Source organism: Conger conger, chromosome 9 (genome assembly GCF_963514075.1).
Source record: "Conger conger chromosome 9, fConCon1.1, whole genome shotgun sequence".
NCBI classification, from domain to species: domain Eukaryota; kingdom Metazoa; phylum Chordata; class Actinopteri; order Anguilliformes; family Congridae; genus Conger; species Conger conger.
In genome coordinates this window covers 47,661,637-47,689,310 of record NC_083768.1, presented here as the reverse complement: position 1 = coordinate 47,689,310, position 27,674 = coordinate 47,661,637, and the positions used below count along the sequence as shown (strand labels likewise).

The 27,674-nt window shown below is 41.0% G+C and overlaps 1 protein-coding gene across 1 annotated transcript in view; it reads right to left on the bottom strand.

Moving 5' to 3' along the window:
- Positions 1-1,441: 1,441 nt before the first annotated feature.
- The window catches only part of gabbr2 (gamma-aminobutyric acid (GABA) B receptor, 2), a 234,188-nt gene continuing 207,955 nt past the window's right edge, over positions 1,442-27,674 (bottom strand). The window contains exons 14-19 of the mRNA XM_061253572.1: positions 24,129-24,239; positions 17,685-17,909; positions 16,890-17,072; positions 14,810-14,939; positions 9,120-9,237; positions 1,442-6,616 (exon numbers count right to left, since the gene is read on the bottom strand). Of these exons, the coding sequence (XP_061109556.1) occupies positions 6,451-6,616; positions 9,120-9,237; positions 14,810-14,939; positions 16,890-17,072; positions 17,685-17,909; positions 24,129-24,239 (933 nt within the window). The 3' untranslated portion in view covers positions 1,442-6,450. The remainder of the gene's footprint in view (positions 6,617-9,119; positions 9,238-14,809; positions 14,940-16,889; positions 17,073-17,684; positions 17,910-24,128; positions 24,240-27,674) is intronic.

Genomic DNA, 27,674 nt, shown 5'->3' with positions numbered 1-27,674 from the left:
AGTATACAGTTGAAGAAATAGTCCAATTGGGTTTATAAGGCACAACAGTAGGGATGACTATTGTCCTGCCATATTTTGCCTTCTGTCTTGGAGTTGAATTCAGTTGAATTCTGTAGTCCACTAGCTTTGTCAAAGCTCACCTTACTTTGTCAGTGTCACTCATCCTTCCTGTGTTCACATTATTTGAACCATTTCTCTGATGAAAGTGGTATAGCATTCATATTCATAGTCAGTAAGCATTTATTATGTGGACCTGTACACCAGCTTGTGAATGCAAATATCTAATCAGCCAATCATGTGGCAGCAACTCAATGCATATTTGGTCCAGTTGTTGTTCAGACCAAGCATCAGAATGGGGAATAAATGTGATCTAAGTGACTTTGACAAGAAACTGCTGATATCCTGGGAATTTCACACACAACAATTTAACAGTTTACAGAGAATGGTGCAAAAACAAAAACATCCAATGAGCGGCAATAGTGTGAGCGAAAACGGCTTGTTGATACAGGAATGTAGGCAGTAACTCATAACCACACTTTATAACAGTAATATGCAGAAGAGCGTCAAACCTTGAAGTGGATGGGCTACAGCAACAGAAGACCAATACATCTAAAAAAAAAAAATTAAAACAAAGTCTAGTATTCACCTAAAACAAGTTAAACTTACTGGTCTTCTGTTGTTGTAGTCAATCCACTGTAGTAATGCCAGTAAAATGCATTTGTGCATGCTAGTGCCAGGCACTGACATTATGTCATGTTGATGTCAATTGCAACTGATTTCACAAAGGTGCCAGCAATGGAACTTGAAATGCATTTTTAAAAATGGCTCTAATGTGATGTTCTTCGCACGAGTGGAAATTAACTCAAGCTTTGTGCACCTGTGGATGTGTGTGTGTGTGTGTGAGAGAGAGAGTGCGCAAATAGGCTTTGTACAGTTTGCAAATATTGACCTTTGTGTTTTGGAATAACAATTTGCCCATGGAAACGGCAATATTGATTTTAGAGGAAAAATTGTGAAAGCTGTCTGGCAGCTGTGTGGATCAGTGTGGACTTCTCTGGTCAGTCTGTAGTCCACATACCACTTCCACCCAAGCAGCCTCTGGCATCCTTCTGCCTCTGTCTAGCACAGCCTTGTTAAATATTTGAACGTGTACGTTTGTCTGAGTTCATCTTCTTTCAAAATTGTTTTCCATAAAGCCCGTTAAAGTAGCTTTCATTATCAATTGTCTTCAGGATATACAACTGCTCAGTGGAATGTTTTCCGACCACATAGGCTCGCAGTATACGTGTAGACCTTGTATAGTATGCAGCTATGTTGACATTTATTTTCTTTCTCTCTTGCATTAAAGCCCAAATGAGAGGTTCCTTCACTCAGTGACCACTGTCTAATGGTTAATTTTATTTATTTTTTTAATACAAATGACCAAAAAAAAGCAACACCATTCTTCTTTTTCTTCAGTATTTTATTAGTAAAAACATACTTTTCAGGGGTGGGGAGAATTCATTAAAAATTGATCTCATGCAGTTTCAGGGTACAAGAAAATGAAATGTATGCGTTTTTGCTGTTGTGATTCTTTTTTTAAACAATTCCATTCCGTTATTGAGAGCTCCCGTGTGCGCACAAACATTTGGAACACAGCTGGGGCACAGCCTCCTCCAGAATATACATTTTCTTGTATCTAAAAAAAAAAAAAAAGAAAAGAAAAAAAATTGAAATTAAAATATCCAAACTGTCTCTGCGAAGGGCGCTCGCTTGCCAAGTTTAAAAAAAAAGGGAAGAAAAGAAAAAAAAACCTAAGATGGAATAGCAAATAGCTGCATGTTATAAATGTATTAAACTGCACACAGTCATAATTCACTGACAGGCAACAGACATACACACTCACCTCCAACAATCCTATCATTTTTAGATTTAATAATTCATATTTTTCTTGCTATATTAGAATAATACTTCTAGAGAGAAATGTGTGTATACATTATATACAGGAATTGTCCATTCTCCTGGGAGATGACATGGCATTCATTGTTACTGAGTGGAACCAGGCAAAAGAAGGTGGTCGGAGCGGATTCATTGAGGGACTGCAGAGTGCAGTTTTGAAATTTGAATCCGCAATGGCGGGTGCAATGCTCCGTCTCCGGCTTACGTATCACGGCGGGCGAAGTGCCTCCCGTGAAAATGTTTCCACGAACATCCTTCAGCTAAGTAGAACAATTACAATGGAGTTTCAGCTGTCCTTACAGAAAACAAACCCCCCCTGTTCTTACATTGTACAAGCAACAGGGTTGAATTATTAGATCTCGTTTCTAGTACAACATACACATTCTCAACATTAAAGGCGAAGCGTCGACTTCATCGCAATGTTTTATTGCCTGTTGAAATAAGAACTCCCTCTATACGTGATATGTTGCACAAGTCATGCTGCTTTTAAAAGATTGTCGTTCGTGATAACGGCGACTCACAAAACGGAGCTTGTGTCTTTGTGTCTCACAGTCACAATGTGATATAGTCCTTTAAACCCACAGTGTCTCAAATTTCTGAGTAAGATTTCACACAGTCTTTACAATGAAAGAAATAATGCCATATTCCTTATGGTTATACAGCCTCTATAATTATATATATATATTTGAAATATAAGTATTTCGAGTAAGAAGGCAAAGCATGATTGTTACAATTCACAGTTCTTATCAATTGTTTGGGGGAAAGCCTGATGTTTTCATAAAGACCACTGAAGTGAAAATATTTGAATACAGTTGGGTCGATATGCGGTTTCTTGATTATAAAAATAGAGAATGTAAGGACATGGGGAATACTGCGTGGCTGTTGTCAGGTTGTCATTTCTTTTGGGCAGAAATCATTTCAATATCGAAACCACATAATAGATTTTGTCAATGTTCTAGAAAGCACGTCATATATCCAAATAAACATTGAACTGAATTATAGTCATTTTCACTTTATTTGATCATGATGTTAAAAGTAAAGTCCATTACATTAAGACACTTAAAAGTAGCGCATTGTAATAAAATATAACTCAATTCATGTCAACTGATGTAAATGTTGTTGTGATTCTGTGTAATATTCATATCATAGAACTCCATCACTACCGCTACTATACATACATAGATACAGATACTGTATATAAGGATGAGTTGCACAGACCAGTTAAGGTGTGGGAACCATGATTTTTGAGCTATGACAAATATAGTGGTGAAAGTGATAGATCTGTCACCTGACAAACATACGTATCAAATTTGGTGAAAGTATGCTCATGAAGGTTTTTGAAAAGAACAGAGAATTACCAGATAATGCATCAGATTTATGTAGAGCAGTGTTTTCGTACTGACAAGCCCTTTAACTGCCTGATACAAAATTAAGAATGTTTAGCGATACTAAAAATTTAACATTTGAAAAAGTTTGAAATGGAAATGATGTGGTACATCATTTATGCTTCATTATTTGGCATTTTTATAAAGAGAAAAAAGTTTTCTACTTTTCCCAAAATGTGTGTTTTAGTTGAATTTGCAGATTCACAAAGTGGTTCTTTACAGCTCATAAAATGCCTTCCTCCATTAGTGTTTATGCTTCATGGCCAGTGGGCGAAATTCAATTAAAAATAATTCCAACAACTTGGGTTTGGTTTTTTTCTGCTTAGATATAGTATGCTGTTTTCATTCGTTATGTACATGTATAGAATTCAGACCAGAATTCAGAACAGCATTTTCTTAATGGTTCATTGAGAACACACAGACTGACTTGGTATGATGATTGCCTTAAGACAGCTGTGATTAATCACAATTGCAAAAGCAGAGGTAACTATGTGAACTGAACATCAAATTTCATGTTCATGCAATGTGGAGAGTTCCTTTTGAACCAAAATGCCATCGATGTGTCAACAAATTGACACAATAAAACTATTTTCTTTTCTAGAGACTTCCTCCATCAGTTGAAGGGGCTGTTGTCTGATTGGTGGGAATGGGAAGCCTTTTTTAAGTGCGGCTTACACTCTGCTGCACTGAAATGAATAGCAATGACTTCCTCTTACTAACATCAGAAAGCAGTACTTTCGAGAGAATGTCTTTGTTCAAGACCAGCGGACGGGTCATAGAGCTTTCCCATCTCCACCTGGACCACCACCACCAGATCCTGCCCCTTGGTGACATCTGACTTCATAGGCTTTAAAACAGGCCACTTAAGTCTGAAAATGCCCTCATACTAGAACATTGTAGAAAATGATGGTGGGATACAAAATGTACACGTGCTGCAGATTATTTTTTCCTCAAAATAGCATGAGCACCACTTACAGGGCAGTTGATTAGAGAACAGGCCTTAGCTTTTGACCAAATTCTTTAACTTAAAGATGTTTTGGTAAAGTCTACCGGGTTGCATTACGTTTGATCTGCGAATCAAACTGGCTGATCAAGACTTGTTTTGTGGTACAGCGAGCTGATGTGAGAAATGAAAAGAACTATGTCTACATCCCCATGTGCCAAGTAACAAGACCAATCAGAAGCACGATCACTGTTGCCAAGTGCCCAGTGTTTTTTTAAATTTTTATCCTATAATAAGAACAGGCCTACTGCATTGTGTACCTCCTTGGACATACATTGATAATTACATGTGATGAAGTGTTGACAATAGTGAGGTTCCATTAGGGGTTCCTAGAAGAAAACTGGTGATGAGTTCTTGACCAAATACCTACAGTCTTATTATTATTATTATTATTAAATAATAAAACATAAAATTATATAAATAAGTATTATTTATTTAAAAGGTATTATTGTACAGTATATACTGTACACGCTTATTTTCACGTGGAAACCCAAACACAACAACACTGATCATACAACAAATAATTGAAAATGTTTAAGTGATGTTTTTTTGTTTTTAATCTCCTTGTTTTTGTCGAATTGTTTTCAAACCCATGGTGCATTGCTACATTTTTCCATGCTGGAAGCAACCAATTTGAACTGCTTCTGAACTCCATCTAAAATTACAGAGCATACATAAGCTCCTATGTGAACAACAGAATCCTCAGAGGACAGCCTTTTGTTTTCAACTCCTAGATGGCTAGCGAACTGGGTCGGTAACTTCAGTAATAGTTACGGAACTTTTCACACTAGCCGATTAAGAATTGTAAGTTTAGTGGGTGCACTAGGGTCCGCGTTAGTGACATTGATGAGTCTGTTAGGTCTATATTTTTCCTGCATATTCTGTTTTGTTCTTGAGATTTGACTACAAAATTCATGCTAGTTTTGAAAAGGTTAGAATGGTAGATATACAGTATATCTGAAGTTGTAGTAGTACTGGTAATTTCTATATCGGTACATTTCCATGGCAGTTTACTGGGGTTAAAGAATTTTCCTGAATTGAGAAATCATTTTTTGGGCCTTCTGTTTTGAACTGATTAATGACTTTTTCAGCGTACATGCAACACGCATATTGCAGTAAATGTGCCATAGTCACCTTTCATCTGGTTCTAAATGGCTTAATGTATCTTTGAAATCCTCTCACCAACTTGGTTATGTGATGTCATACTCTTTACATTCTTGGCAAGTGCAACCTTAACCGGACATAAAAATGAGCAATTGTCAATCCTAGAAAATTCAGATACTTTGCAGGTTTCGAAAAACAGCCAGTAAGTTTTCACCACTTTGCATGATATGTCACATGAGCAAATGTATGCAAAGGAAAAATGTTTTTAAGGATGTGAACAGTGCAAATTCAGCAAAGTGGAAAATCTCAGCTGTGCATATTACCCTACCTGTTAAAGAATTGGCCCCTGGAGTCAGTCGACTTGCTATTTAACGGCAATAATCTAAAATTACACTCACACGCCATGAGCCAACACTTTCCACACCACTGAAGACACCAATAAATGCAAAGTAATATCACACAAACCAATTTGTTTTACATTTTTTTCATGTCTGTTTGAAGATTGAATGAGATTTTCGCCTTCTCCCATACGTCCCTTTTGTAGCATACTCAAAGCTTTACTCAAAGCTTACTCAAAAGCTTACTCAAAGTCAAAAAGTATGGTATTTACATGGTTGCCACGGTTACTTTTGAGAATCCTTGGTTGGTTGCGGAAACTCCTCCGGCGTCCTTAACAAAAATCCAGGTCTTGCAGCGAAACATCCGTTTTTGACACGTTCGAGTCTGTGACAAAGAAAACAAAAACCCACATGAAAAGCCCCTTTGAAGCAGGTAAGGCTACAGGTCACGTTGAGTCCACTGCCGCCCATCCACTACAGTTTTCGTTTGTATCGGGGTGAGGTCGAGGCAGCGCCCCCACCTGACTCAGGGGTCAGTCCCTGTCTGACGGAGGAGCGTGTGATGAGTGCATTCGGGATTGTCCTGATGCGCAGTCCCTTCGCTGCTGATGACCGCAGTCTGTTTTTTTTGTTTTTAAAAAAACGGTTGGGGCGTCTCCTCCGTGTCTCCCTCCTTCCCTCCTCACAGGCCGGAAACCATGACCCGGTAGGACGGGGGCATGTGTCTGTGCCGGGGGCTGGAGCCGGGGCTCGCCGTGGGGCTGGCACAGCTGGCGTCCACCCCCCCTATGGAGGGCAGGTAGGCGTGGTGCAAAATGGGCAGCTGTAAGGACAGCCTGCGTTGTATGCTGTGGAGGAGAACACACGTTACATCACGTTATTGCCAATTACCAGGCACTTTTATCCAGACCGACTTAATACACAACTGTACCAAAACCAACTGCTAGAATGGCGAACGACTCGTAAAGATATCACGACTGAAGCAGACTCCTGGGGGCTTGTCTGGGATTTGAATCCAGGAGAACACACATTACATTACATTGCTGACAATTAGCAGGTGCTCTTATTCAGACCGACTTACATAAAACCTTTTTTATGTACAAAAACCAACAGCTAGAATGGCGAACAACTCGTAAAGACATCACGGCTGAAGCAGACTTCTGGGGGCTTTTCTTTGAACCCAGGACCTCTGTGCTGATGAACACACCTGTACTGATAGCTACTGAACTGTAACTAAATTACAAGTGCATCTAAATTGGTTTGTCTGAACTTGAGAATTTAAAATGGATCCACATTGTAAGCTCTCATTCATTTCTATTTCTCCCTTATTTGTATTTTACCCAATTATTTGCCTCAGGAATGTTTTGTTGGACACCAATGCCGTTGTTAGAATCCCCCTCAGAAGAAATCTCCCATGCTTTGAGATAGTTTCACTGTAGCATAAACAGCAGTTGCATATTAAGCCTAGTCCCTTTATTGTACAATTTAATTTTTTGTGAAAGTCAGCATATGCGTTTAGAGCACCGCAGCTATCCATTTCCAATCAGAGGATTTATTTTATCATTTCAGCATCTTGCTCCCTTAGGTGAGGAAGCAGAGAGTCGCACTGCTCAGTGAGGAGTGAGGTCACATGGTCGAGTGCTGGCCAATGTGCTTGCCCCGGGGGCTGATGGTACAAGGATATTGGACACTAAGGATCCGTAGTCGAAAGAGTGTGTGAGGAGAGGGGGGAAGGGCTTTTCCACTTCAGTAGGCCCTTTTAGTGGGCCTTTCTGCCAACGGTAATGAGAGCGTGCTTGTGACTTTGGGGGATCGAGTACATTTCATGCTTCCGCCCTGGTGTGTGTATGTGTTTGCGTGTGTGTGTGTGTGTGCGTGTGCGTGTGTGTGCGTGTGTGTGTGTGGCAGCTCACACAGCAGCTACAAGAGCGACAAATTTCAAGCCAATTACATAACTGATTACTCGTTACATGAAAGAGAAGAAAAAAACTGAACAGCCTTGACGGGAGAACTTAACTTGAAGCGACTAGAAGGAAAAAAAGAAAAATGCCAGGCGCTGTTCTCAGTTTGTGGTAACCTGTGATGATAGCACGTCAAAGCCCTTACTTAATAGTATTTGCTTGTTCTCAAAATCAGGCAGGTCTGAACCCCCTACACACACACACACCTAAAAAACCCATTTACCCACCCTTATGATGAAGTGTCTACAGAGGGGAGTGGGTATAAAAATAGACATTGTGAGAGAATAGCTGTGATAACATGTAGACAGTTCCTCCGGTTGGAAATAACTACGGAGAGCTCACAACGATGTGCACCGCATGCCGATGAGAACGGGCTCAGCCAATCGATTGCCAGCACGGTCTCTGAGCCTGCCTGCACTCTTCAATGCCACTGCACTCCAGCGCATCAAATATTCATGCGGTGGGAACGGCTCTGGGTATTCCTCCACTCTGCCCCTGTCTATTTTCAGGCCCCGGTTTCAATGGTTTCTATAAATCATACGTTACATAAGCTTTCTCACCATCTCTCTCTCCTCGCCGGAGAAGGTTCCGGAATGACGCGAGAAACGTCCTTCCTCTAACGTCGGCTTTTCCCACGCTGGTGGGTAGAACGCGTGACGTGGTGTGTAGCATCCCTTTTGACTGTGTCAGAGCTGACCAAGCATCAACATGCCTTGGTGTTTAAGGGTAGGTGTTGTTAAGATGAGAAATTTGTTGTGTGTGTGAGGAGAAATGATATACAGTATGCACTGTGGCTTCAGAGAGTATTCAGACCCCTTCACTTTTTGCACACGCTATTGTAGATTTAATTTTAAAATGACAAAGTGAAATCATGTTTGTTACCGTCTAATATATCCCAGACCTTGACATGTGCCATTGTTATGAGATAATCAATGTTATTCACTTCATCTGTGAGTGGTCATAATGCTTCGGCTCATTGGTGTATATATACACAGTGCATGTAGGTATTTGGACAATGGTACAATTTCTGTTCTTTTGGCTCTACTCCAGCTGATTGGATTTGTAATGAAACAATGGATTAATGAAGAAAAGTGCAGACTGTCACCTTTAATTTTAGGGTATTTTACATAATTACATATCGGACGATCCATATAGGAATTACATTTTTATACATAATCCCCCCGTTTTAGGGGACCAAAAGTAATTGGACAGTAGGATTCTCAGCTGTTATTAGTCTGATATTGCTGGCTTTGGCTCTGTGACCTGGTTTGGGAATCTAGTATTGAGCAGAAAGGGCTCAGAAAATGTGAAGCTTTACACTGTAGAAAAGAAATTCAATGGTCAGGTGTGGACTTCTAGGTATGACAGTTGGGCTGTGTGGAGTACTTACTGTTCTGGTGAGTTAATGTCCTCCAGGGGACCCCTGTTTATCCTGGAAGGGTCCACCGAACCCCACTGTGCTTGGGGTTTCTGCTCCAAGTGGTTTTTCAAGATAGATTTTTCTCCCTCTGCAAGGAAAGGAAGGCAAGGAGAGTGGGTCTCATGCAAGAACCACTCGTAGGAAATTAGGAGTGGCCCCCTGTTGTATGAATCATGTGAACAACGTTTTCCATTCATTTCCTAAGGAGAGGCACTTGTGGTGCACATCAGTTCAGCTCGTCTCGCTGACAATGGATCAAACTAGATGTTGCAGATCATATGACTCTAGATTCAGCGACTGCATTGCTTATTTATCACCATCCATCCATCCATCCATCCATTATCTGAACCCGCTTATCCTGAACAGGGTCGCAGGGGGGCTGGAGCCTATCCCAGCATACATTGGGCGAAAGGCAGGAATACACCCTGGACAGGTCGCCAGTCCATCGCAGGGCACACACGCCATTCACTCACACACTCATACCTACGGGCAATTTAGTCTCTCCAATCAGTCTAACATGCATGTTTTTGGACTGTGGGAGGAAACCGGAGTACCCGGAGCAAACCCACGCAGACACGGGGAGAACATGCAAACTCCGCACAGAGAGGCCCCGGCCGACGGGGATTCGAACCCAGGACCTCCTTGCTGTGAGGCGGCAGTGCTACCCACTGCACCATCCGTGCTGCCATTTATCACCATATTTTAGTGGACTTTTTCGGAGGAATAAGTGAAAGTTTATCAACGGACTACCATATTGCTATGTTTTGCAGTGAACAGCACTTTATCCAATCAGCTACCGACTACATCCCTTGTTCTTGTTAATCCCATTGGCCATCTAGCCAATGGAACCAACCTAATGTATTGCAATGTCTTCATTTAGGACAGTTTTCTGAAGTTTTGAAGTTCTGGAGTGTTTGCTGAATCCGATGTGGCACACTTGCACGAGCCCTCGTAAGATAAATGTACGATAAGAATACTAAAATGTTTGCATGAGGCTCAACTTTTCCAAAATCACTATAATGTTTGGTAACCAATGACATTTACTCCATGTCACAGTGAGAAGAACATGTAAAGGATACTCAGAAAAACAATGAGAGCAAAAGCCTCATCTGCTTCTCATATAACACCTGGACTATTATAAATGATTTACTTTATAGGTTGTCCCAGTTTATAACCTCCTATCATAAAACTGAAGTGATTTGAGATCACAACAACTTGTTTTTTCTTGGCTCCATGGAAAAATACTACATCAATATATCAAGAGAAAAAATGCTTCTCTAAACACAGAATACAACATTCAAAGCTGTGCTGTAATTTTTTTTTTTTTGTAATTTGACAAGATGGATTAATATATTTCCCTAAAACATGGTTGACTCACTCTGCAAATACTAGGCTAGAGCGACAGCTGGTCTGGCCATGAAATATTTATATTTAGTTCTGCTAATAATCCTATTTGGCAAAGAAAGTCACCAAACCCTGTTTAAATATGACATCAAATGAGGCCCTGAATCTCACTTTGTTCTTGCCATTAATGTCAGGCAGCTCATTTTTACTTATATGTTCATAAACAGAATTATATAAAAATGTAGTCATTTTTTAGTAGATAGTCTGTAAAACTATGGGAATTATTATTATTACTATTATTATTATTAGTAGTAGTAGTAGTCTGTTGTGATTATAATCATTAATTTAGTTTTTTTTTTTTTTTTACTCGGGCAGCTGTATAGGAACAGAATCACAATGAAGGTTAAAACATTTCAAACACTTAATAAACACTGCAAATCTTAATAAGTGAAACCCTCCTACGGATTTACATACGTTTACATGGCATACACAAAATCATGCGGATCTGCCCGTAGGAAGGCTTGTATTCATGAATACTGATGTGTGGCAACTTGTTTGGGCTCCGTCCGATTGGAATCACCATCCCTGCCTGTTGACTCGCTGTGGCAGCCAATCACTCTGATTCCTAATGTGCAGCAGGCTTTCCTGTTCATGAATATTCATAGCGCATCTATTGAGAACTGTCGTAGAGCTCCGCAGAGGAGGGAATGCAGATTGTATCTTGTTGAATATAAACAATAATTTATATTCAGTAAATCTCTGCTTAACACTGGCTATATCCTAAAGAGGGTTTCTGGCTCGCTTGTACTGTAACTTCAACAGCAAAAACCCAGCTTGTGCCGTACGCTGGGGATTGTGATGTTGTTTTTGTGTTCAAACCGATGGGGAGAGCTTCTGGCATTTCAAGCGATTGATTGTACCTGGTGTACCCACCGCTGACACCAGTCAGCACCACTGGTGAGTTGCTTCACAGTGGCAGGTGTTAATGCCTGGCTTAGCTTCGGTGTGGATCAGTTAATCTAGACAGCTCGTATTGACTCCTGGCTGAGAAGACAAATGGACAGAGCACAGGGGATTGATTCTCCCAAGCTTTACTCCAGCCACTTTCCATGATTTGACTTTTTTGTCCTGTCCATCATTTTACTCCCTACAGTATAGTATTTTTTTTGAAATGCAAAAAAGTAACTAGTGAAATAAAATGTATTTTGTTTTTAACAGAACCAAAATGTATCTTAGCAGGCATTAGGTAGAGTAGTTGATTGTATTACAATAGATAATATGATTTCTATTATATTATCTACTCTAATATAATAAATATAATAATAATAATAAGGGTCATTTACTGTACATGCCACATATGTTTATCCAGTGTTTGCAGCGTATTGTATTTCATATAACGTTGTATCAGCTCACAATGAGCTTTGACTTTGTTACCCAGTTTTTGTCAACCTGATTAGCCAAATACGCATCCCCACCGATCAGATCTCCTTTAAGCAAGCCTGGTTTCTAAACAACGATTGGGATCATCCTCTTGAATCACACAGCATTGCTCCAAGCAGTGCTGTATGAGCACAGCTGAGAAGACTGCCCAGTGTGTCACTTGGTCTGAGCTGTGTCTTACATTACTGATGATACTGTGCTCGACTCCGTCGCAGTGAGTCTTTCGCTGTGAGTGCTGGGCTACTTGATGGCCCATTTGGACTTCCGGAAAGTTCATTTCATGCAAACGCGAGGTGACACAAGAGTGTAAATTAAGCTGCACCTGAGGGCTAGAGCGCAGAAAAATTCTGCCTCCAGATTTTAAAATTGGCTGCAAATGCTTGGTTCAGTACTGTGTTCCATTTAATAATAATATTAATAATAATAATAATAATAATTATAATAATAATCATAATAATAATGGGTATCCTTCTAATTAGGGGTGTAACCAACTAAATCTGCATGTCAAAAACATAATGCACTCATGACATAGTCATTCTGTTAAACAGTTGGAAAAGGGTCCTAATTTCGGTAATTAAGTTTAGCTTTGTTTGAGAAACTCAAAATTCAAGTCACTTAATTAAAAATGCTTGGAACAAGGTGGCCTGTTTACTTGGCTCTGCTGAAAGCAGACAAATATTGCAAATACTGCAGCACTTTGTTTTTCTGAAAAACAAGCAAAATATTGTATCTAGAATTATCTTGAATTATAACGACCCTTACATAAAGTAAGCAAATATATTGGAGTGCTGGTATTGGGTCATTATTCTCAACAGTGTGATTTTAGTGGAAGGGCATTATGTTCAACTTTGCAAATTGAACATAACGCCCCTCTAGGGGGGCAAAGTGGAAAGGGCTAAGAGGATGGTTATGGTTATTTGTATTAGGAAAATACTGTATATAACTGTATAATATTCTATACAGTTTTTGCTCATTATAAGCCTTATATTAGAAACCAAAATTCCTGAGTGGGCCTTTAAGTAAAAATGTATCCATATATCAGGAGCTGTATCACAAAGTAGAATTAGAGTTAGTTGGATACTGCACAGAGTAATGTCCGTAATGTGAAATCTGGAATATGGACAAAAAAAACCCCCATTCCTATTCCAAGGATTACTCAGTGGAGTTAGTCAGCTAACTCCATAATCCTGCTTCGTGATACAAGCCCCTGGATGCAACGTCCCACTGAGACTCACGAGCACTGCGGCACTTCAAGTCATAACCTATTCTCCTCCATGCAAAACTAAAAACGAATATGCCAAAAGATGCACACGGCTCTCAGAGGCATCACACAGGCATGTGTCATCTGCCTTTCTTGGTTGTAACTGCGTGTTCTTTTTCTTTTTGCCAGTATCCATCTTGATATATTTCTGGCTAGCTTCGACTGTGTGCCTTTTTGATGTTTTTTGACTGAAGAAGAGCGCATTCATTTACAACCAAACTAACTGTGAAACGAGGTACCGTGTGGACAAGAGGAGGAGTGAGAGCTGGAGCTATAAAGAGACATCGCAGCACCAGAGATTATTATCGGATAATAATCAAAATCGATCGTTTCATATTTAAGTGGAGAAAAATAACATCATTTAGTAATTCTGCTTCAAAATGCTGGACATCGTCTCAATATGTTGGCCGCAGGACAAAGGGTAAAAATGCTGTGTAGTGCAATGTGGGACACCTGGTCACCCTACCTGAACCCCAAATCTCCATTCACCTGAGCCTCCAATCCTCATTCACTTAAACCCCCAATATTTGTTGCATTTGCTCATTTTCATTGAATTTGATCCTGTTAGAACTTTCACAGTGCTGATATGGCCACCTTCCTCCTCCCTACTTGGTACTCACTCCCCAACTAAACAAATGAAGCACAGATGGCATATAGCCATCCCCAACATGATGCATTCTGGCAAACTGGCATGAGAGGATGCAAGCTTTCAAAGACAGAGTGGAACACATACTTCTCAGTGTACCATGACAAGCCGGTACAGTATATCCAGCTCTCATAATGAGCATTATGTATTACATAATGCAATTATTTATTAACCATGAATAACTTGACATTACACTTATTTAGCAGTTATGTAGGTATTTCATCGAAAGCGACTTCCGGCTGATGAGACTAAGCATGGGCCAAACCCCCCTGGAGTAATGTGGGGTTTGCTCAAGGGCTCAACAGCAGCACTGACCAGCGACTTCGCCACTAGGCTGTATGCTGCCCCTAATGGACTTTAAAGAATGAATGGCCACTAGGTGGAAGTGAAAGAGAAAAGTCAATTCAAGAAGTGAAAAATGAGAGCAAACAGCTCTGTGCAGCAGTCTTATTGAAACAGTTGCCAGCGAGCAGCAGTGAGTTACCAGAACAATTAGCCGCCCACTCTCACTGGAGAAACTGGAACCACCTCAACACTTTTAACAATGAGTGTAGACTGAAAGGAGTGCTTACCGCACATTATACAACAGTTATTCTCGACCTCGCATTGTGATTGGCTGAGAGACATTCAAAGGAGTGACATTATCATACGGTAAGTCACTAATACTCTAAGTTAGCAAAACAAAACCGCTACACTACGTTTGGTTGGTTGAGATACGTGACCAACACACTTCAGAAGAGGTCAATTTAATAATGTCACTGCTGTGCTGTGTCGGCTGAGTGCTGTAGATCAGCACAGCAATGACATTATCTCACGTTAAGTCACCACTTTGTGTGTACTGTATTACTGCAATTATACAACAGTTTTACCAACATGTTTATACATTTTAAATAACTTTTTTATGCATAATTACAGGACCATAACCATACCAGAGTAGAGTATACCAGTGATGGGGTGTGAGGGTCTCACCTTTTCCGTCTGTAAAGTTGCGTATGCTGAGGATGTTGTTGAGGTCCTGGTAGTGGTTTTGCTTGATGTAGGGCGTCTTCTCTGGCGTGTCCTGAAGCTGCATGGTCACTTCCTCAAGGTCCTTGTCAAGCTACATGTAGTGAGCAGGTGAAATGCTTGTGTTAGCATTAGTGAGGCAGAAACCAGGACCCCTGCTGGTCAGAGTCAGTGAAGGCCCTCCTAAAAAGAGCAAGTGGGCCCAAAATGCAGGTTCAAGCCTCGATGATACCAGAAGTCAACAGCAATGGGACATGATTGGCCTCCTAAAAAGTAATGTCATTAGATGAGCGAGGGTGATCTTGGTAGGGCAGTGGTCTTCAGACCTGGTCCAGGAGAGCTACAGGGTCTGCTCTTTTTCATTGTTACTCTGCATATATTTAATCAATTAAAGCAGTTAATTACACAGTTAACTCAGCTCTCCTGTTTACCTGGGTCTCAAAAGGGTGCTAATTTTAGGGTGAAAACAAAAAAATGTAGACCCAGCTCTCCAGTGCCAGGGTTGGAGACATGGTGTTCTGGTGTGTTAGCCAGGATTCCTGGGGACACTGCTGCATTAGTTCCACTCCTCAAGTCTCAGATGCCCTCAGGTTACCAGCTGTTGTCCGTGACAGTCACGCTTCTCCTCCAATCAGAAGCAGGTCTTCTGTGGTACTATGCGACTTACAGTGTACAAAATGGCCACCGGGTCTGCAGGAGCGAGCGCATTGGAGGAGTGCAAGCAATTCAGCTGCAGTGCTACTTTCACAGGCGTGGGTGGACAGGCGTGACTTGAGAGATACAGTAGAAAATTCCATTCCAAATTTTTTACATTAGCGAGGCGAAAGGAAAGGAATCAGGGCAGGCCAGGCAGGAGCATTACTGAACCGCCTCTAAGAAAACAGATTCTGCTTCTGCTCTGTCGAGCTGCAGCCACGTGACACCATTTTAGATTCTCAAAATGTTCATTATAATGACGCCTCTATCCAGGCTGCGTACCAGCCATTTGATTCCTTCTACCATAACTTCAATAGCACATAATTATCTTTTTATACCTGCCAATAAAGGCACCTAGAGAGACTTAATGGAAAAATATCCATCATATTAACAATGAGAACAAAACAGTAATTTGTGTTAAATACATTTCTGGAACATGGGCAAACATTATATGATGTAAAATGTATAGGCATGGAAAAAGTGTGGCAGAATCGCAGTGGTGGGGATATTGAAAAATCTCCATATAAAAATATATTTCTGGATCCATACCCTCCAATCTATTTATCCTAATGGTATGAATGAGGAGTGCAATATAATGGTCTTTTTGTAATTGAATAATATCCATTATTCAATTACCATTTTCTGTATCCATTTTCTATGGCTATTCAATTTATGGAGACCCATAAGCCTGATGTTATGTGGAAAACACTATAGCTTTGTGAGTTTGTTCTATGATATATATATTTTTAAAATGTACTTCATGTTACAATTGCTTCTTGTCTATCTTGTGGCCCTCATAGCATATTGATTCTCTGGTGCTTACACAATGTATATATAGAGATTCCCTCTGGCAAACACGTACACCTGAACTGCATTAAGTGGCGCCAGTTTAGAGTTGGTACATCCTGATGAAGGTTGTAAACCAAAAAACGTTTTGTCTGGTTGTCTGGTAGTGCTGACACGATCAATAAATAGTCTACTCTGTCAAGAAAACACATGTCAAGTGGCATACATCTATCCCATGTTACTTGATAAATAAAGAATAAATAAATAAAACACAGAGTATGTGAAACAGAAGGTAATGAAACAGAGGTAATAATAATAAATAAACATATGGAGGTGTCGTTGCAAGTTCACACCAAGAGAAGAGAGCCTTTTTCAGGTTGTTTGATAAAACTACTATGACAACAGTATGTATGGGTTTATGTGATTTGGGGCACCTGGATACCTTCAGGAATGAGAGGCAGGCACGCTAACTTATGGCAATCATGGTGATTGAACCACCATGGTGCTTGGACATCACCGTGCTCGGACATCACTGGAGCGAACGCCCCTGAGGGAGCCTCACCTCCGTTATCCGCATCCTGAGTCGATGGTTGTCGGTCTGCAGGCCGTCCAAACGGGACGTGTTCGTCTGGTTGACGCTGGTCACGGACGTCGAAGTCTTGGAATCCTCCTTCTTCTGGTTCTGAGTGAACTTTAACCTCCTGTTCTGAGTGGCTGCATCAGGATTTGTCCTCATAGTGATGAACTGTAAGCATTACAATTGACTTAACCCACTTGATATTTATTGCATATTAGAGGATCTTTACATCCGCACCATTTATAAATTACATTTTTGAGATTAATCTGTAACAGAATTTTGGTCAGCAATGCTGCCAATATGAGCCTGATATAAAATGCATATTAAACGAGTCTGTGATGACTAAATGTTCCCTGCATGTCTAAATGAGCATGAATGAGAATGAACCAAGTGTTACATAAAGCTTAAAATCAGCAATAAGATTGTCAACTGAAGAAAGCTAAGTGGATACTTACAGCTTAACTGTGAGTATCAAATGTAAGTATAGTTTTAGGTGGGTTGAACATAATTGATTTCACCATCCAACTTCAATTTTTTTGTTATGAAGGATAAAGGCAATTGTTTAGGGCTACATAAACTCTTCTTTTTAGTTCATTGTCATTGCACTGTTTTTTTAATTGTAACAATGATTCCTATAGTGTGATTGAAATGCGTTGCTGCTATATAAATCAGTCACTACTGCTACTTAAATACCATCTTCACAGTGTTCTTACATGTGTTAATGTAGTGTGTATCATGGGCTCACATGCACAGTAACGGGAGAGGCAGCGACACACTTACTTTTGGCACAAACACTAAACACAGGGTGATGGTACTGCAGAAGATGATGACCAGGGCCACTATGCAGAACTGCACATTGGGCTGGTCGCGCGTGAGGAAGGAGACGGCTGCCCCAATGATGCACATGATCCCCACGTTGTACACACTCATCCCGATGTACTTGCTGTCGTTCAGTGCAGGGATGCTCACGTTGCGTGTCTCCCAAGCCAAAAAGCACCCAAACAGCTGTGGAAAAGGAGAAGGAACATTACTGCCTGGGCAGGAGTAGAGGATGAAGTGGCATGAAAGTGTTTTCCTAATTATTTTAGAAAATCAGTCAGGATTTGGTCATGTATTGTATTATCCTGATGATCTGCAAGCTTTATAATGGTGGGCATTAGGACATTACAGTGTTATTGCTTTTGTTAGTGCTATTGAGGTCAAACAAATTAATTGTATGGCCTCATTCACAATTAAAAACATAAAAATGATTATTTTTTGTATTGTGTTGGTAGTTATTTCTGTCTGAGCTCTCAGGCAATGCAAGTACTTTGCTCCCAATGAACCATGGAGTAATGTTCATATTGCAAGCTGTGACACAAATTCCTTGAACACTGGCTGGATGGTCATAGCCAGGTTGCAACCAAGAAGCAGCGGCCAAGCGCAATTCTGTGGGGCCTCGCCGCAAGGTGATATACACGAGGCCCCTCCCATGTTGACTTACAATTAAACATTTAGCCCATATATATAGCTGGAGCTGGATATAGCTGGAGAACGGCAAGCGTCTAGGGCCCTGCGGGGGTGTCCACTACTCCAGTGCCAAGAAGATAAAATGTAGTTTTGTTGAAGAATAATATACTATATACAATCATAGCTTCTGGAGGCATAATATTAATGTACAAGCTGCTTTGGAGTTACTAGAAGCATGTGTTCTTGCTTTAGACTGCTTTATTTTTGAGTGGCCTGGCCAAGTTCAAGTTTCAAGTTTGTTTATTTATCGTGTAATATCACCCCAAAGAGAGTCTCGACAAAAACACATGCAGGCGAGTTCAGAGGTGTTGTTTATCCGGCCAGTAAACTAAAAAGTGCAGAGAGAAAAGATGGTCTTTAAGCCTAGATGTAAAAATGTCAACTGAGGCCACCTCCCAAACACTAACACAGTGGAACAACATTCCAGAGGAAGAGGGTACAGTAGGCAAATTTCCTTCTCCCAACTGATGTTTTTTTGAACCTGGGAACAGTCAGATAGCGAGCATGCAGAGTGCTAAGAGCTCAGAAATGTAGGATGAGGCCAATCTATTTACTCTAAGGCTTTATATGTCAGCAGTAAGACTTTTAAATCACCTCTGGTCCATACTGGGAGCCAATGCAGGGACTTGGAATGGGAGTAATGTCATCAAATTTTTTTGATCTACTTCGAAGTAGAAGCAGCGTTTTGGACTAAGTTAAGACCCTTTAGCTGTTTTATAAGATAAACCAGAGAGAAGTACATTGCAATAGACTATTGTAGATGTAATTAATGCATGAACCAGGATTTCAGAATCTGCAGAAGATAACATAGGATGAGTTCTAGCTATATTGCATAGGGAGTCAAAAATTCAGATTTTGTAGTAGTTCTAATGTGAGCCTCAAAGGAGGTTGTTGAAGACTATCCCCAAATTCGTACAATTCTGCCTTTGAAAGATTGTGAATCCATCAAGGTTAATGGTCAAGTCCCTGTCTCTGGCTGGACCATCAAACAGCATATCAGTATTCTTTAGATTTAAAAATGGGAAATTTGCACACATCCAGTCTTTGATTTCAGACAGATCATTTTCCAAATTCTGAAGCTGGGAATGGTCACTGTCCATTATAGCAAGGTATTTCTGAGTATCATCAGTGTAGCAATGAAATGCCATATCTGCCAAACAAGGGGCCAAGGTGTAACATGTAAATAGAAAAGAATAGCAGACTGAGAACTGACCCTTGTGGAACAGTGACACAATAATCTGACATATTGTTATAAATGAAATGTTGTGTCCTATGAAATCGATATGAACGGAACCGGCAAGGCAAGCTCTTTGACTCCAACATAATTCTCGAGACAATGTACTGAATATAGTGTGATCAACAGTATCAGAGGCACCACTCAAATCCAGTAGCAACAGAACATTATAAGATCTGAATCCATGGCAACTGATATTGCATTCACAACCCTGGTCAATCCAGTTGGAGAGTGGTGAGATATAAACCTAAACCGAAATTTGTCTAAAAGGTTATTACAGGACAATTGGACTATGAGCTGATGAGTGACTGCTGTTTCCAACACTTTAGATATAAAGGGAAGTTTGGAAATCGGTCCACAGTGAAGAATCTGTAGGTCTAGGTTAGGTTATTTAAGCATGAGCCTGACTATGACTATGGCTGTTTTGAAAACCATGGGAACAATGTCAGTAGAGAGTGGCCCACTGACTATATTAAGGATTGGACCATCTAGTATAGGTCATAACTCCTTAATGACAGTGGCAGGGATGGGGTCTAAGAGACGGGTAGTAGATTTGGAGCCAGTAATCAGTTTAGGTAAGGTCTCCCACATTGTATCAAGCTACAGGAGTGGAAAATGTAGCCATAGCAGTAATCTGCTTTCTTATCAACTCATTTTTATCATTAAATAAAAAAAACTATTAGCACTAAAATGTAAGCAATGTATGTTGAAAGACAAGTTTTAGTGGGTTTAGCAATGGTGCCAAATAAAAATGTTGTATTACCTCTATTGTTATTGATCAGCTTAGAGCAATATGCAGTTTTTGTTTGCTGGAGAGAGAATTTATACTGCAGCAATGAGTCATCCCAAGCCTGGTAAAACACTTCAAGTTTGGTAGAGCGCCACTTATGCTCCAAGTTTCATCATGTTCGGTTTAGGGCCCGGGTGTTATTAAACCATGGAGTTGATTTCTGGTTGAAGCGTTTTCTGACCATTAGGGGGGCAACAGAGTCAATGGCAGAGTGCTACTGAGCTCATTTGTGAAATTATCAGTGGGGCCATTGTAAAGCCGGGAGGTCATCAGAAAATCCTGTATCAACAGAAACTTCTACACACAAAAGCTATCTTGACCAAATCAAGCATACATTCATCTGAAATAATATATTTTTTAAATCAGTGAACTGTCCCTTTAAGTCAATGATGAACATAAGTTAGATGAGTTCAGAAGGCATTATATGTATTATATTACAGTTTAATATTTTACTGAGAACTTTTATGTTAAATATATGATTGTGGTTGATATGTAAATTAGGGTGGTGGGGAGGAAAAGGCGTTGAGATGAGGTTGGATTAATGTTCAGATTAATTAAGGAGAAAGGCTATTTAAAGCACCCCTGTAATACACAACCCAGAAATCTCAAGATTGTGATATAATTGCCACTTTGCAGCAAATTGTTATACATTAGTTACTAAAGCAGTTACTATGGGATTTATCTTATATTCAGAGCTAAGTGGCGGTAACCCAACCACAAGTGTCTTTGCTAGTTTCAGACTGACACAGTTGTCATTTTCACATCCAGCACCCACATCGCCATTTTAACATGAGCCTCAACATCTGCATACAACCTCCTGTCTGTGTACACACGGTGGCATGTATAAACATGCATACAATATCAAGATTACAATGTGAAAGATTATTATTGTGTCTATCAAAAAAATACACAATCATAAAGAAATTTAATTTGAGAGGTTGAGGGTGTTTGTCAAGACCCAGTGAAAACCCGCATCATGACAAGAATATGAAATTTGAACCAAAAATGTTGGAACTTTTCAGTTGTTAAATATTGGTGCTTTCGCTCATATGTAGGTTCTTGATTCATACAGCCACCTGGAGTACCAGATCGGACAAAGGATTGTGAGATGACGGAGGAGAGGGTCCATTGGCCGAGGACTGTATAACTGTTCCTCTGTGAAGGGGAATGCCATTAAATCCTGCCTGTCCTGACGGGCTGGAACAGACATCAGTCACCTCCTGGCAGATGAGCAGAAGACCAATGCCAGCTGCCCCTACGCATGCCCCGCCGCTGTGAAATTAAGTCACGGCTCGGCTACATTTTAGCCACTGGGTCATTCCAGCATCCACTAAATTCAAGTGGAGGCATATCCCAATTTGTGAGTTTGGTAATACATGCCGTTATCTCAGGTCTAGTACGACATGCCAATTAATATAATCAATTTTCCGTAACGGGCGGCACGGATGGTGCAGTGGGTAGCACTGCCGCCTCACAGCAAGGAGGTCCTGGGTTCGAATCCCCATTGGCCGGGGCCTCTCTGTGTGGAGTTTGCATGTTCTCCCCGTGTTTACGTGGGTTTCCTCCGGATACTCCGGTTTCCTCCCACAGTCCAAAGACATGCAGGTTAGACTGATTGGAGAGTCTAAATTGCCCGTAGGTATGAGTGTATGAGTGTGTGAGTGAATGGTGTGTGCCCTGCGATGGACTGGCAACCTGTCCGGGGTATATTCCTGCCTTTCGCCCAATGTATGCTGGGATAGGCTCCAGCCCCCCTGCGACCCTGTTCAGGATAAGCGGGTTAGGATAATGAATGAATTAATTAATAAATTTTCCGTAACACCTGCCAACCAAGAATGGATAATACAGGAGTTTGTGGAGACCTTTTACTGACTAATCGTGACTATAAAGATACGACTAAGGCAGAATACATAATATTGAATGCAACAAAAAATGCACTATGCAATTTGATGTGGCCTGTATTACATTGAGATTGCAGGAAGAATGTACAGTAATGTGAAGTGTCATGCAATTTTATTCATTACTATCCTTTTTTCCTTTTTAATTTCACTATGGGTATTGTAATATTGTTCAATAAATGAGTGCATCAAAGGTCAATCTTAGGACCACTTCCTTTGACCATTTATGTTATAGTACTGACTCCACTGTGAACCACTGTAAATTGCATCCCTATGCTGATGACATTGGTTTATTCATGTGCCACTTCTCTGAACCAGGCTATAAGCGGCCTGCAGGCTGCTTTTAATGCAATACAAAACTCATTTTAAACCTAAACTTGGTCTTGAATGCAGGAAAGACAAAGTATATTTTTCTCCAGGGCTTGCAATATGTTATTCTTTTTACCAACTCAATTCTGAAATATCTATGCACCTGCATCAATGATAACCTGTTTTAGTTTTGTTTATGAATACATATATAACCTAACAAAAAATTAAGAGCTGAACTTGAATTATTCTATCAGAATAAATCCTACCTTGTACACTGGATGATAAAAGGAAATAGATGGTTCAGGCTATACTCCTGCCAGGTATTGACTACAGGGTAATAATAAATGTTTTTCACTTCAACAATTCTGCATCATAAGTGTCCTTCATTTTATTCTTCTAAATACACCATTGTATTTTAAACCAAACATTAGGCTAGGAATCCTTGTACACTAGTAGGTTTTTATTTGTGTATAATATCAGTCTGGCTCTCAGAACTAAATTATTCTTGATGTTCCACATACTGAGTCAGACCTAGAAAAGACCACTCTTGGAATTACGTCCAGAATAAATTGAGACTGGAATTAGACCAAATTCACAAATGAAATGTGTATGTTTGTCACTTGTTTTTAAACTTTTTGTTCTGTGTTTTATTCTGTGAAATAAAAGAAACATAAAAACATAAGATATGTACGTGTTCCAGGTTCTCTTCCACTCAGGCAATCTCTCGGCTATAACAAGACTCCAGCCCTGAATTATTCACCAGCCCGGTTAGTTAAGTTGAGGTATTGTAAGGAGCTGAGGGAGAAAGTTTTTAGCGATGTCACATCACGTTGAAGAGGAGTGCGGGAGGAGAATCGGACAGGCTTTTGGAGGTGTCACAAATGGGAGGGGAAGCTGATGATGGACCCACGTGGACCTCTGGAAGCTTCTGGAAAAGAAGTGCTCTCCACATTTTAAAGCGGGAGTTCCGATGGGAGGGGCTATGTAGGTCAGTGGTGAATTATGACGCAGATCTTCATCTGTGGGGGACACGGGAAGTGGCAGCTCTGTATCTCTCTCAATGCTACCATATTGCCAAGGGAAGAGCTCATTTTAGAGGTTCTGGAGAATGCCAAACAAGGCATGTGGCATATTTTCCAGGGACGTCATAACCCACTAACTACAATAGATATTTTCCTAATACAGAATTTCTATATATATTTTTGATGAAGCCACAGGAGGGGTCGGCCTGTTTTCAGTGCCTTATTTCCACGGTCTTTCTGATATCGAACTGGCAAGGACAGCACCATGTACAAGTATGTCATAAAACAACAGTAATAGTAATATTAAAATACCAAATACTTCTACATCATATTTATCTTAATCTATTCTTGACAAAAAGGAAATGTGTAAAGCAAGTAACGGTGTTCCTGCTCACCACAAGAACATGTTATTACATGAAATGAATGTGTCCACTCAGCCCCTGTGCCTTTGCCCATACTCACCATAAGTAGCCCTTTGTAGGCGTAAACGATTCCCAGCCAAATGGTCATGTGGGTGTTCTCGCAGTGCTCCAGAAATGGGCGTATGGCGATGTCTCGTCCTTGCGGATCGGCCTGTAGGAGACAAGGAAAGCAGAAACAGAAGATCTTACATCACGAGGAAGACTGCACTCTACACTCCCTCCTGGTCCGGCTTAGGAGATCCTGTCAGGACTTAAATGGCAAAACATAGTTATTCAGTTTTAGTCTTGGCCTGAAGGAAATACTTTAATACTCCTTCTGCAGTGATACACTTATACCTTGCATGAACCCGCAAATAAAATCATACAGTCATTGCCCCCTCCCCCACGGTTCTTCACAAGGAAGAGTGGTCACATTTTACTCCAATCAAACACTTCAAATGCATACAGTGTATTTAGCTAGTACATAGTTGGTTCTCTGTCTCAGCCATTAACTTGACAAACATTAGCTCAGCTAGCTATCAGTAACTAGGCTATATTGCAGTGAAATGCCGAGGCTTTGGAATGGATGTATGCTACTGAGTGAACATATGAACGTTGCTTTTGCTTTATTCTACTTGGGGGCAGTGTTCCTGTCCTGCAAACTCATAGTTTTGGCTAATAGAACACAGAAAGGCTTGCATGTAATCCCACACGCAGTAGCTAGCCAGCTGGTTCATGTTTGGAATTATACCACTACCCTGCAGTGAAAGCAAGTGGTGAGAAAGAGTCTCTGGCTGGTCCATCTACTGGTATATTTTATTAAATTTTTGACATTAGTAAAGCAATATACATTTCTTACATGATGCCTCTGTATACAGTAGTAACCTATTTGCTCAACTGCCCCTCGTCCTCATGCTGCTTTTTTATTTTTTTCTCGAGAAGAACCATTTTTTTATATTTTTCTCTCCAATTTAGATTCACTAATTATTATAATCAAAATCCTTCAAGCCATAATTAGAGCTTGGCTTGGCTCTTTGTTTCACAACAAAGATTCCTTTACCCACTCCACCAAAATAAACAATTACAGATTACTATTCTCCCCATCTCCCCATTTTGGATCATGGAAGCATCAGTTACAGTCATCTGTAAGGGCATCATTCTTCCATCAGATTTGTAACCTAGGTTCCTTATTATATTTATCAATGTACTCTCTCCTCTGTAGTTAGCTGCCCATCTTAGCAAATAAGACAGCAATTGAATTAGCTCTAATCCACATACAAATTCCTTGTTAATTCAGTCTGACTTCCATCTGCCTGAAAAATCTGTGACACATTTACATTGCACATGCCTGAAAGCCAGTGGCTATTTCCTGTATCCTACACAGTCCACACAGTGCTACAGGAACTCTAGATATAAAAAACTAAAATAAAATAAAAAATTCTTTCTCAGATTTATTTAATGGCATAAAACTACAATTCAACCATAGACTGCCGTATATGTAATTTCACAGTGATATGATACATATGTGAACTATATCTATCCTCTGTGTTTTGTCAGTGTATTTTCTAGCAGTGCTTCTTAATTGAGACATAAGAAGACACAGCCCACTGCTACTAGACAAATGTGTAATGCTGAGCTTGCTATGAACTGAAGCTCTCAAATCAGTACTCATGCAGGTGGGGAATTACAGAAGGGTTTTTAATATGCAGGTCAGATTTAACAAGAGGATGATTTTCCAGTCTATAACATACTTTGGGCTGAGAGGCTTGTATACATCGACTGCCCTTTGGCCGTGTCTTTCCCAGACCACGAGTAAAGGTACCAGAACCCTTTATCTCTCTACTCTCCAAAAATATTTTATTCATTACTAATGTGCAGCCTGTCATTTGAGTTCTGGCTGGCTCAGTTGTGTTCACAGCTGTTCATGGTTGCTACAGCACATGTCGTGCTGCATGGGGATCATTTGCAGTCTTTCATTACATGTACTGCGTATAGACCAGGAAAACTCAAAGAATACGGTTCTCCTGTTGGCCTGCTGATGGGGCAGCCAGTTTTTGACCGCCCAGTCGTTAATCCCTGTCACTGCGACTCATTAGCCACCAGTAGAAAAATTCCAGTGCTGAGCCTTACAGGCACCTAATTGCTTTAACCGCCCTAAATGGGATTCATCCCAACAATATCGCTAATGATGACACAACTTTGGCTGACAAATAACGATGTCTGATAAATAGCCTGCTCCGGACCCCCTTCCTGCTACGCCTCAATGCCAGGGGTGACTTAAAGTGACGGCTTCATGGACACAGCCATGCTGTGAAGACATGACAACCGCAACGCTGATACCAACCATCACAGCAAACCACTTGGTGTTAAACCAACTGTAATACGGTTTATACGAGTCCAATGCGGTCCATGTGTACTCCATTAGCGCAGATTTTACACTGAACATTTTCCTGTGAACCTTTATATCCCGACCGCTGGTGCTAACAGGCTGGCACTACTGCAAAATCTAGATAAGAAGTTGATATCAAAGATCTTCAATTGGAATTTGTTGGAGTGAGTGAAACTCAGCAGGGGCTGCTTCATGGATCTTTTTCAAGCAGAAACCACTTGGCAGTCCGGTTTGCGTTGACCCACTTTCCCAGGGTAAACCCACTGGGCGCCTCGTTAAAGTTTGATGGCTGGCCGGAGGGCCTGTCCCTGGCGAAATCCATTTGTGACACGGGCCGGGCTCCCGGTGCAGCGACAGGCTGGCCGCTGCGCTCAGGGCGGCCAGAGATCTGGCCTCCAGAAACCCCGGCAGCAGCCAAGCGGCCTGGAGCGGCCCGGCCGAACGGCGCTATCTCCCGGAGCACTTACCGGGGCCGCTGGCGCGGAATCCGCAAACGCCACCCGTTTAAGAATGCGGCTCGGAGTGTCGCCGGCATTTCCGAGATGGATTCTGACACTCTGAGCTGCATGTCGACATGTTGACACACAGAGGAAATGTTTCACAAAAACAAAATGCTATTTTTTTTTTTTTCAATCTTGTGTGATACAAAGCATGTTGGGATATCTACGTCCAGGGACATTCTGACACACACACCAAAACAACACGCATGCAAAAACACAACGGGCGACATTGGCGGATTATGAAATGTTAAAGAGTCAAAGCAACAGGGCGAGGCTCCTGCCACAGTCCATTTAATCTTGCCTGGGGTGCCTTGGGTAGGGAGCACTTTATCTTAACCACCCCACATACAGAGCTCCGCTCACTGGAGCAGCGTTTAAAGGCCGCAGCGATGAAAACCTGCTAATGGCCTCCAAGCCTCCCTCTCCTCCCGCCAACGCCTTCCCCACCCTCTCTGCGCTCTGCCAGAAAAGTCGAAATCATTAAGTTGACTGCAATCTTCCCCGCGTTAATGAGACGGACATTACATCCGATGGCATTCGGGGGGCCGCGGGAGGAATGAAAAGGTGGGGGCATCGCTTTGTTGCGGCTGCGTGACATGAGTTATCAGGACGACCCGCCCGTTAATGGGGAACCGGGAGGCCTGGTGAAGATGAGGCCTCACTGTGACATGGGGGTCTCCCGCCGGTGTGTGATGTCATCTCACAGCGCGCGTAAGTG